We start from the raw sequence: 11843 nt of genomic DNA, 5'->3' as shown, positions 1-11843 counted from the left end.
GGGCCGGAAGTGGGGGAGCTGCCGAACGGCTCGGACCGGAAGTGAGTTACAGGGGGCGGAGGACTAGAGACCTATGTGGCCCGGTGCTGAGTGTGACCCGGAGCAGAGAGGGGGCCGGACCGGAAGTGCCGGTGCCGGGTGCGGAGGAGGCTACAGGGCGCTGAGACCCTCTGCTGACCCGCTCCCCGCCCCCCGGGGCGGCGCGGTGAGTAACCAGCCGCGATCTCCGTGGCAACGGCAGCACGTTCCGTCCCCCGCGGCGCGGTCTCCATAGCAACGATGGGACGTTCCTGCTCCAGTGCTGCGATCTCCCCGGGACAGTGCCATGTCCCCTGCCTCCCCCCACATCCCCGTGCTGCGATCTCCCCGGGACAGTGCCATGTCCCCTGCCTCCCCCCACATCCCCGTGCTGCGATCTCCCCGGGACAGTGCCATGTCCCCTGCCTCCCCCCACATCCCCGTGCTGCGATCTCCCTGGGACGGTGCCGTGTCCCCTGCCTCTCCCCCATCCCTGTGCTGCGATCTCTCTGGGACCGTGTCATGTCCCCTGCCTCCCCCCACATCCCTGTGCTGCGATCTCCCCGGGACAGTGCTGTGTCCCCTGCCTCCCCCCACATCCCTGTGCTGCAATCTCCCCAGGACAGTGCCGTGTCCCCTGCCTCCCCCACATCCCTGTGCTGTGATCTCTCTGGGACAGTGCCCTGTCCCCTGCCTCCCACCCCATTCCCGTGCTGCGATCTCCCCGGGACAATGCCGTGTCCCCTGCCCCCCAGTCCTGGTGCAGTCTCCCAGGGACAGTGCCTTGTCCTCTGCCGCACATCCCCGTGGTGTGATCTCCCCGGGACAGTGCCATATCCCATGTCCAACCCCACATGTCTCCATGGTGCCATCTCCCGGGGACAGTGCCACATCTCCACTTCCCTGTCCCATCGTGCGATCTTCCCAGGAATGGGGCCACAACCTCCTGGCCTGGATCCACAGGTCTGATTCTATGGCCCAAGCTTTGAACTGCCTCTATGAGGAAACCCCTGCAGCATGCCAGACCCAACTCTTCTTCCAGGATAAGCCATTTGGCTTCACCACATCCTAGGCTAGATCTCTGGTCCATCAGCCCTTGCTTCACACCATGAGCTCCATTCAGCCAGTCCAACTGGGATGGACCTCCTGAAGGAGACTTGTACAATCTTAGGGAGCAATGCCCCACCTCAGACATCTGCGGGGACACTCAGCCAGCATTGTAAAATAGAAGGGTTTGTTAATCCTTAGCTTAGCACAGAGAACAGAAATTACCGCATGGTCCATCTTGGCCAGGCCACAGCCTTATTCGGACCCCTCTTTTGTCCTAGTTCAGGAGAGTCTCCAGCTTCCATCCACCTGGCCCCTCCTCAGTCCTATGTTCCTGTTCCCCCGCAAGCATGGCTAGCTTCCTGTGGGGGGGGGGGGGGGGCGATTCATGCGCCTTAGTTGCTAGGTACCAAATGTCTGGGCAATGGAGTGGCCATTGTCATCTTGAACTCTCCAGGGACATGGGCCCCACGCCCCTGACAGCATCAGTCACGCCTAGGTCTCTGCAGAGAGTAAACAACCTTTTCCCAGCACCTACTTAATGCAGCATGCAGGGAAACTGAGGCATGCGCACACTATTCATAAAAATATTACAGAAAATTCCCACTCCATCACATCCCTGTCCACTCCGTCCCCGTGGCGTGATCTCCCCAGGGACAGTGCCATGTCCCTCCCCCACATCCCCGTGACGCGATCTCCCCAGGGATGGTGGCATGTCCCTCCCATTCCCATAGTGCAATCTCCCCAGGGATGGTGCCATATCCCCCCACCACATCCCCGTGGTGTCATCTCCCCAGGGATGGTGCCACGTCCCCCCCATCCCTGTGATGCAATCTCCCAGGTACAACGCCACGTTTCCGTCCTCATCCCTGTGGCGCAATCTCCCTGGGGATGATGTCATGCTCTCCCCATCCCCAGGGACAGTGGCACATCCCCCATCCTCCCCCCCCATTCCTGGGGTGTGATTTCCCCAGGGACGGTGCCATGTCCCCCTTTCCCTCCAGTGGGCACAGTGGCCATGGTGGGGCTGAGATTTACGTGGCTCCAAATCCTTATCCACTTCCTGCTGCATTGCCCAGCCTGAACTGAAGGCTCCTGTGAGGGCTGGCGGCCCAGTCATGCCAGGGGCTACCAAGAGACATGGTAAGCCCCGCCTGGAGGCACTCCCAGTGGTGGTGATGCAGGAGGTCCAGGGTGGCTATGGTACAGAGATGGCGACTGTGGTGCTAGAGGTGTGTGTCCATGTGCCCAGCATGTCCTGGATGTGCTCACCATAGCAGTTTGGGCGGGGGTGCTGCAGCACGATACCCCCATAACCAGCCACTCCCTCCCCATCTCCCCAGGGGCTAGAGTGGCACCATGAAGGTGAAGCTGAAGAATGTGTTTGTCATTTACTTCCTAGTGTCGGTGATTGGGCTCATGTACGCGTTGCTGCAGCTGGGTGAGTGCTGGGGCTGAACTCAGAGCAGGTTCGTGGGCCTGGACAGCGCTGTTGGGCCAGGAGCTGTTCTCAGTCCCCACCAGAGCACAGTGCCAGCAGTCACTGGCCCCTGAACATCCTCTCTCCCCCTAGTGAGACCGCCAGACAGAAAGGGGAGCCTGTCTGGGTACCAGTGCCAGCCCCTGTCCTACTGGATGCTAGCCCCTGCCCCAGCTCCACTGGGCATCTGTGTAAAGAGGTGCAGAGTGAGGGACTGGGCTGGAGGGAAGAGCACTGACCCTGTTTGAGGAATCTTGGGGATCACAGGAGTACTCGAGGGTCAGAGAATGGGTTAGGAGGGACCATGCTGGTTTGGGAGAAGGGATGGAAGCCTGGTTGCTCGCTGACCAGGGCAGGGTCTAGCTGGGGAATCGTCCCCAGGGGAGAGGCTGGGAGCCACGCAGCTCCCTGATGGGAATGGGTCTGTCTGGGAGCCCCGCTGCTCCCCAGTAGGGAGATAAGGAAGGGCTGGGAACACCATTACTCAGTGGATTTCAAGTCAGGCAGGGAACACTCTGGGGACCAGGCAATCTTCCCCTAGGGAGGGGTGGGCTAGCTGCGACCCAAAGGGTCTCCCTTCTGTGACCTGTCTGCCTCCTCTTCTGCCTGGCTCCAGGGCAGCCCTGCGACTGCTCCCAGCACCTGAGATCAGCCAGCGACCTCATGCATGGCAAGGACAAGAAGATCTCCCAGTTGCTGAGTGAGGTGAAGCGGCTGCAGGCACGAGGAAAGGACTCAGAGCTGGAGGGACAGGCACTGCCTGTCATCTACGCCATCACACCCACCTATGCCAGGTGGGAGCTCCTGCTGGTGGGAGCTGGAAGGGGCTTAGCCTTGCTGGGAGTAGGCTGGGCTTGGGGAGATGGGAGGCTCTGCTGGAGATGGGAAGAGTTTCCATGTGCTAGGAACAGAAATGACTCCAGGGCTGGATTCAGAAGCCTGAAACCCAGCGGCAAGGAGAGCAGGCGCCTGCAGGTAGCAGGTTACGGCCTGTGGCTCACATGGAACCCGCCAGCAGGCTCTGCTGCAGTGTTAGCAGTCAGGGGGCTGAAAGGGGCCCTGCTCCCCCTGTCCAGCACCAGTCAGTGTTTATGGAAACACTCCAGTCACTCCCAAGCACCCAGGGAAGCAACCTCTGCAGAAGCTACTAAGCCATATTTCCCAGGGTCTAACTGGCCTGCCTCCTCCCATCCTTGTCAGATGAGATCATGAGTGTGGGTTTCCACACCCACAGTTACTGTTGCCTTGCTGGGGTAAGACATGGCTGAGGGGAAGAATATCCCTCCAGAAGATGGAGCTGGTATTAAACCCATTTGTGCCGGAGGAGCTGAGATTTCTCTAATGCCAAGCACTGGCAACTCCAGAAATGGATATTTCGATACCCAAGAGGTGCTCTTTGGAACCCGACTGCTTCATCTCCGTTGGGAGGAACAGTCTAACTCCACTGTGTGCTCCCCCTTGCCCACCCCAGTCTGCCTCATCACCACCCTTTCCCTGAAGCCTGCTGCAAGTTCCTGGTTTCTCTCTCACTACCACCGTCTCCAGCTGGTGTGCTTCTCTCTGGCTTCTCCCCTTTTATTCTCCCAGCCAAGTTGGTACGTTCCTCTATTGTTTCCCCCTTCCCCCCAGGCTGAGCTGCCACATCTCTATTGTTTCCCCTCCTCCCTAGGCTGAGTTGATGCATTTCTCTATTGTTCCCCCCCCCCGGCCCCCAAGCTGAGCTGGTGCATCTCTCTGTTGTTTCTCCTCTCCCACAGGCTGGTGCAGAAGGCTGAGCTGGTGCGCATCTCACAGACCTTCCTGCACGTGAAGAACTTCCACTGGATCGTGGTAGAGGACTCCCCAGTGAAGACCCAGCTGGTGTCGGAGCTGCTGGCCCAGAGCGGCCTGCGCTTCACCCATCTGCACACGGAGACGCCCAAGGAGCACAAGCTCAAGGAGAGTGACCCCAACTGGCTGAAGCCCCGTGGCGTGGAGCAGCGTAACCTGGCCCTGCAGTGGCTGCGGGAGAACCGGGAGCTCAGTGAGGAGGGTGTGGTCTACTTCGCCGACGACGACAACACCTACAGCCTGCGCCTCTTTGATGAGGTGGGTGCTGTGTCCTTCAGGGGGAAGGAGTGGGGCACTGGGACAGCGTACGTGTAATGGGGGTGGTGGGGCAGGTCACTGGAGGCAGTCTGCAGGTGCTGTAGAAGTGGGGGCAGCAGGTGTCACAGATCCACCTGATTGGTGCTATGGGCCCAGCTCTGGAACAGTCTCTAGGAGGAACCCCTTCAGTGTGCCAGCCCCCCATAAAGCTTCACTGCCTCCTGAACCTGTTCCTCAAGGCCTCCAGCACTCCTGCTTCACACCGGGAGCTTCGTTCAGCGAGTCCAACTGAGACACCCCAATGGAGACTGGTACACTCCCCAGGGATCAGTGCAGCTCGCCAAGCACTTCAGTGACACTCACAGTGTTAGTCCTCTGGAACACACCACAGGGAGTCCTTAGGTTAGCGCAGAGAACACACATCAAAGCACAGTCCAATCTGGTTAGCCCAGAGCCCAGCCAAGGTATAGTGAACCCCTTGGTTCAAGCTGTCTCTGACCCTCACTCTGATTCCTCAGACTCCTCAGTTGACTCCTGCTCTTCTCCCTCCTCTCACATCTCTTCAGTCTGGATCTGAGATCAGCCCCCATGTTGGGAGGCAGGGAAGTCTGTAGTTTTCTGGGCCACTTGGTTGCCAGGTATCAATGTCCAGGCAATTGGATTTGCCATTGTCTTTTTACAGGCTTCACTTCTATGGGGATTAAGGCCCAGACAGTTAGGTGACACCCACAGCAATGTCTCGTAGCCAGCCCCAAGACCAAACAGTCCTGCCCCGCCCCCCTTCCCACACCACCACTGGGTAACAATGTAGCATATAGGGGAAACTGAGGCATACACAAGCTTCATAAAAATATTACCAAAAATTCCCACTTTGTCACATCTCTTCCCTCTTTGAGACCAAGCTGAGCAGGGTCACTTGAACCAGTCACCTGTGGAAGTTCGAACCCACAAATGTTATCCAGAGATACTACAGCATCTTCCCCTTTTCCTTAGTAGCTGTCCCAGCCGGCACTCTCCAGATTCTTATAGCACAGTTGCCATTCAGTCTAACTTATAGTTTGAATATGCCGTTCTGAGCACTTTCCCATCCTCCCTTAGGTCTGGTCTGTTAGATGGCACCAGCAGGGTGCAGCTCCATGCTCTTTTGTACCCCAAAACCTTGAGTTTGAAACTGGGCTAGGGTCCAGCCACTCCCTCGACCCCCTCATTGGCTGGGGAGTGAGGAGGGCAATGAGCCCTGGTCCTCCAAGTGTCAGCTTGGTTGCAGCCGGGGGTGTCCTTACCCTAAACTGGGGTAGGAAGGGACTCCTGGATCATTTGGTCTTCGCCCAGCCATATCCCTGGGGCTGTGGTGTCCCACGATCTGGTGAGGCAGGCATGCGAGGGGCTCCTTCACATTGGTGTGTCTCAACCCCAGCGCTGTGTGATGCAGGGAACCCATCTCCCCACTTGGGGTCAGTCTGTTGCCTTCACCCCCAGGACAATGCTCTCATCCTCTGCTCCTGGGGGCCGTGATTCAGGCTCTCTTGGCTAAGAGAATGCATGTGGTCAGGGCCACCATCTGATCAGGTGTCTGTTACCAGAAGTAGCCTCTTCACTGGGGCTTCTCTCCCCCTGGCCAGGGCAGACCTGTTTGGCCATCCCCCTGCCCTGCCTGTGTCTGCCCACACTCAGCTGGAGTTTCAGATACCACAGGGCTCGGCTCTGCCTCTACTTTCCCAGCGAGAGCAGGCCGGGAGCTTGCTCCCTTGGTCACAGCATCAGACGTCAGGGAAGTTTTGCCTGAGCCAGTGTGACTCACATCTACCGTGTGCAGCTGGCTGAGGCCGTTCTCCTGCCCCATTCAGATCTGGCTGTATGGTTACAGACTGAAAGGTGTCCTGAGCTAACAGCCATTCCTTTATGTTGCAAGCAAGGGGGGAAAACCTTCCTGCTCCCTGCCAAACAAGCTATTTGCATTTTCACTGAGACCTCCAGTCTGAGCCTGGCAGCTCGGGTGGGTCAGATCCTGGGCTGGTATAGAAACGGGCAGAATTTTGTCTTAAGATGATACAGTCAGTCCCCAAAAGGATGTCAGAGCTGATATCCTGGAGACCAGCAATCCCAAGCCCTCCTGGGTCGGCACAGAGCCAGACAAAAGGAACCTTAACCCAGCTGACACAGCCTTTGAGCATATGATGGGTTGTACCACGTGCTCTGACAAGGGCTCTCTGTCCCAGAATCTCTCTACCCCAGGAACATCTTCCCAGTAACCAGCACCTTCTGCTCCCACTGGGGATCCCATGAGTCTGAGCCCAGCAGAGTACCACGGGACATGTGTACGGTGCCTGGATCAGGAGCCCATCTTTCACCACCCCCAGTGCCCTTGAGGAGCTGGCTGTGTGACTCACGCTCAGAGCCTGAGCTACAATGCGGCCTTCTTGGTTGGGCAGAGTGAAGTAGCAAACCGTATTTCATCAAGCCTTGGCCATAGTGCCCACTTCTGTCCTGTTTTCCTACAGATATTACATCTCACGTCTCGGAGGTCCCTAGGAAGAGGCCTGCCCGCGTGGGTTTACCTGAGTCCCGCTCCTGGGGTGCCTCCTCTGGTTCCCTTTCCCAGGACCCATACTTACCCCAGTTCCCTTTGGGTCTCTCTTCATATCCAGACCTACTGTTCACAAACTCATTGGCCAATTGGCCTGTGCTATGCAGATCCTTCAGTTCCCTGTGCACTAGCCACATTTTAAGCTTGTGAGGACAGATCTCATAGAGTTCCTCCAACCCACCCACGTTAAACCAATCCTCTCATGTAGTGTCCCTGCATTCTTACCCCACTTGTGGAGATATTCTCCCATCAAGGTGGTGGTTTCCATGTAGGTCACACCCTGGGTCTTTTGTGCACCCCGAAACCTCTCTATAAGCCCCAGATGTCAATTCAAACGTAAGCCGTAGAGTCTTTCTGAACTGTTCATAGTCCCCAGGGTCAGCTCCATCCATGTGGCTGAACGCCTCTATAGAGGTGGGCCTTAGTAAGGGGTGAAACAGCGGAGCCAGTCTGCAGGGTCAACCTGGTTCAAATCACAAGCCTTTTCAAAGGCAGCGAAACAGGCATCAGTATCCCCACTCTGTAAACTGGGGCAACAATTTGGGATCTACGTTCCCTGTGGAATCAGCATCTTTCCCCACTTGTCCCTCTTCTTCTCCATATCTGGTTCCTGCTTTCACTCCTTCTCCGGATTCTTCCGCTGTTCTTCCTCTTTGGAAGCCAAGAGGGAATGATCTACTAGCACCTGCACTCTCAGTGCCAAATCCCATCACTTCAGATCTATCAATGGGGAACCAGGTCGCGAAGACCACTGCTGTATGGGGAGCCAGGTCTCAAGGACGCCCTGTCTATTTTCACACCCTCTTGGAACCCTGCTTGGATAAGGAACCTGCTTCTTGGACCGGTCATCCTTCTCCAGCCATGCAGCTGCACCTTGTTGAGCTTCCCAGTGCTTAACCCTCTTTGCCTGCACACGTTTGCATTGCCTGTCTTAGGGAGCTGGTTACAGACCACTTTTTTTGCTGTTTCCTTTAACTATCCTTGTTTTACTGCTGCAAGTCATTTGTTACAAAATGCTACTGGTGCGTTCAGCATCCCACCTCTGCCACCACCTCTCATGGATCCAAAGATCGGTGATACAGTCCCAGTTTGGGAAGAGTTTCTAGCAGGAGCCCCTTCAGTGTGTCAGACCCCTGGAGGCCGTGTAAGACACATGGCTTCACCGCCTCATGAAACTGGACCTCCAGGCCTCCGGCACACCTGTCTCACCTTGTGAGCTCCATTCAGTGAGTCCAACTGAGATGACCCCCAGTGGAGACTGGTACACTCCCCAGGGATTAATGCACCTTGCCAACCTGGCAGTGACACTCACACAGTGATGTCAAAACACTTGGGTTTATTAGTCCTCTGGAACACCCCATAGGGAGTCCTTAGGTTAGCACAGAGAACAGACGTTAAAGCACAGTCCAGTCTGGTTAGCCCAGGGCCCAGCTGAGCTGTAGTGAGCTCCTTGGTTCAAGCTCTCACTGACCCTCCGTCTGATCTCCTCTGTCAGACTCCAGGTGCGAGCCCCAGCTGCCTCCAGCCACCCATTCTTGCCCCTCCACCCCTGCTCACATCCCTCCAGTCCTTGGATCTCAACCTGGGGGAATGTTGCTCAGCCCCTCGGCTGAGGAGTGGGGAAATCCATAGCTTTCTGGGTCATTGATTGCTAGGGAGCAATGTCCAGACAACTGGATTTGTCTGGTGTCTTTTGAGGTGTTCCACTAGTAAGGGGATTGAGACCCAGATAGGCGACACCCTCACCTCTGTCTCCAGCCTGCCCCAAGACCAGTGTCGTCCCCCCCTACACACACACACACTGGGTAACAATGCACCGTACAGGGGAAATGGAGACACTTGATATGGCATAAAAATATTTCAGAAAATCCCCACTTTGTCACAGCAGGGCGCTGGAGGCAGAGGGTGGGGTGATGGGGGAGGCGGCAGGGCACTGGAGGCATGGGCGTGGGGTGATGGGGAAGGGAGTGGGCTGCAGAGCGCTGGAGGCATGGAGGTAGAGTGTTGGAGAAGGGGGTGGGCCGCAGGGTGCTGGATGCTGGGGAGGGCAGCAGCATGCTGGAGGCAGGGGATGGGGTGACGGGGAAGGGAGTGGGCGGCAGGGCGCTAGAGGCAGGGGCTGGGGTGATGGGGAAGAGAGTGGGCAGCAAGGGATGGGGTGACGGGGAAGGGAGTGGGCGGCAGGGCACTGGAGGCAGGGGCTGGGGTGACAGGGAAGGGAGTGGGTGCATGGGGTGGGGTGACAGGAAGGGAGTGGGTGGCAGGGGTTGGGGTGACGAGGAAGGGAGTGGGTGGCAGGGGTTGGGGTGACGAGGAAGAGAGTGGGCGGCAGGGGATGGGGTGACAGGGAAGGGAATGGGTGGCAGGGCACTGGAGGCAGGGGCTGGGGTGACGGGGAAGAGAGTGGGCAGCAGGGGCTGGGGTGATGGGGAAGGGAGTGGGTGGCAGGGTGCTGGAGGCAGGGGCTGGGGTGACAGGGAAGGGAGTGGGCAGCAGGTGGAATGAGGTGACGGGGAAGGGAGTGGGCGGCAGGGCGCTGGAGGCAGGGGCTGGAGTGACAGGGAAGGGAGTGGGCGGCAGGGGCTGGGGTGACAGGGAAGGGAGTGGGCAGCAGAGGGTGGGGTGATGGGAAGGGAGTGGGCAGCAGGGCGCTGGAGGCAGGGGCTGGGGTGACGGGAAGGGAGTGGGCAGCAGGGCGCTGGAGGCAGGGGCTGGGGTGACGGGAAGGGAGTGGGCAGCAGGGCGCTGGAGGCAGGGGCTGGGGTGACGGGAAGGGAGTGGGCAGCAGGGCGCTGGAGGCAGGGGCTGGGATGACGGGAAGGGAGTGGGCGGCAGGGCAATGAAGGCAGGGGGTGGGAGATTGGGGTTGGGGGAACAGGGAGGCATTTGTGGAGGTCTCTTTCTGCTGCTGACACCCCTCTCTCTCCCCCACAGATCCGCTCCACCAAGCGTGTCTCAGTTTGGCCCGTGGGGCTCGTGGGTGGCCTGCGCTTTGAGCGCCCTCTGGTGGAGAAGGGCAGGGTGGTGGGCTTCTACACAGCCTGGAAGCCCAACCGGCCCTTCCCCATGGACATGGCCGGCTTCGCTATTGCTCTGCAGCTCCTGCTGGCCAATCGCGAGGCCCAGTTCGACATGCTGGCTGAGCGTGGCTACCTGGAGAGCAGCCTGCTGCAGTCATTGGTCTCCATCGAAGAGCTGGAGCCTCGAGCTGACAACTGCACCAAGGTGAGGAGGGGGACTGGGAGCCAGGACTCCTGGGTTTTATCCGTGGTGCTGGGAGTGCAGTGGGTCAAGTGGGCTAGGGCAGGGGATCAGGACTCCTGGGTTCTATCCATGGTGCTGGGAGTGGGGAATGTGAAATTTTGCCTCTAAGCAGGATGGTCCCAGCTGTCTTCAGTTCCCGAGCTGTGCTGACTGGCTGGGGGTGCTGGTTGGGGGAGGGGCACGGTCTGGGGGGATCTCTCTGGACCCCACCTCTGTCCTGCACTTCTCCATTGCAGGTTCTGGTCTGGCACACACGGTCAGAGAAGCCCAAAATGAAGCAGGAGGAGCTGCTGCAGAAGCAAGGCCTGGGCTCTGACCCAAGCATCGAGGTGTGAGTGGCACCTGGAGAACCAGTACATGGAGGCCCGTGTGGGGAGCTGGCCCAGAGCCCAGGACAGGATCAGGGCTGCTGCCAGAGCAATGGACTTGGGGACTGAACACCCCAGACTGCTTTATTTATTGCTACATACAGGGGCCCTGCCCCCAGCCCCACCCCACTGGCAGAGCAGCCTCTATCCCAGCATCTCCAGTGCTGCTGCTCCCTGCTGAGGGAGCCCCCCGCAGCCCAACATCCTCAGTTCCTGCTGCCTGGAAGTCAGACGCTGCCCCCAGAGAGGCAGCTGCTCCAGAATTTGTTCCCAGTGAGCCCCTCCAGGACCCGTTCCACCTGCCCAGCAGCTCAGTGTGCAGATCTAGGGGGCTCTAGCTCTTCTGCATGGTGCCTGAGGATGGCGGCTCTGGTTCTGCCCTGCTGGGCAGGGCTCCTAAGGGCGGTGGAGCTGTGAGAGAGTGTGACACAATGTTCCTCCCCCCACCCACCCCACTGGGATCCCCTCCCCAGCTCCAGGGAGCCCTGTGTGTCCATGTTGTGTGCGTGGCTGTTGCATGAACGTGGTGGCTGTTACAGCAATAAGCATGTTATATCCTCAATAAAGCGCCTACCCCCCACTACCCGTGCTGTCTCTCTGCCCTTCAGCGCGCTTCCCCTGCCCCACATGCCCCAGGGGTTATGCCCTACAGGCAGCGTCAGAGCTGCCCAGGCATAGGGGGCAGTGCAAGGGCCAGGCTGAGCCTGGATGGAGTCTCTTGTAGGGCCAGGTCCTGCCCTCATGGCAGGGGGCTCCTGTAACCTTGTGCTCCCCATGGGGAGACCACAGCCCCTTGGCTCCCAGTGGGGCAAACTCTTGGAAGGTGGGGCTCTCCATGCCAGGCCAAGGGAGGGGTCCTGCCTCCCATCACATGAAGAGCTGCTCCATGTCCCTCCCATAGAGCAGCCCCAGCCCAGGGCAGGGCAGGGCCTCAGCAACGGGCTCAGCTGGCTCTGTGTTGGGCCAGGGAGGGCACCCTGCATGAGGGGCA

General features: G+C 58.7%; 2 protein-coding genes across 3 annotated transcripts in view; one reads left to right on the top strand and one right to left on the bottom strand.

Moving 5' to 3' along the window:
• Positions 1-11843, bottom strand: part of POLR2G (RNA polymerase II subunit G) — a 197474-nt gene that overhangs the window by 179590 nt on the left and 6041 nt on the right. The window lies entirely within an intron of this gene.
• On the top strand, positions 58-11435 carry B3GAT3 (beta-1,3-glucuronyltransferase 3). Of its 2 annotated transcripts, none has more exons than XM_032799099.2 (6): positions 58-205; positions 2409-2506; positions 3162-3339; positions 4303-4633; positions 10155-10445; positions 10721-11435. In XM_032799099.2, the coding sequence occupies exons 2-6, from the start codon at positions 2425-2427 to the stop codon at positions 10817-10819; spliced, it is 981 nt and encodes a 326-aa protein (XP_032654990.1). In that variant the 5' UTR covers positions 58-205; positions 2409-2424; the 3' UTR covers positions 10820-11435. The 2 variants fall into 2 exon arrangements, with proteins under 2 accessions (XP_032654990.1, XP_032654995.1); XM_032799104.1 differs by lacking the exon at positions 58-205 and adding an exon at positions 2182-2297.

This window comes from Chelonoidis abingdonii, unplaced genomic scaffold (genome assembly GCF_003597395.2).
Source record: "Chelonoidis abingdonii isolate Lonesome George unplaced genomic scaffold, CheloAbing_2.0 scaffold0008, whole genome shotgun sequence".
Lineage (NCBI taxonomy): Eukaryota > Metazoa > Chordata > Testudines > Testudinidae > Chelonoidis > Chelonoidis abingdonii.
Note: the sequence above shows the minus strand (reverse complement) of the source record. Positions and strands in the feature narration are given on the sequence as shown.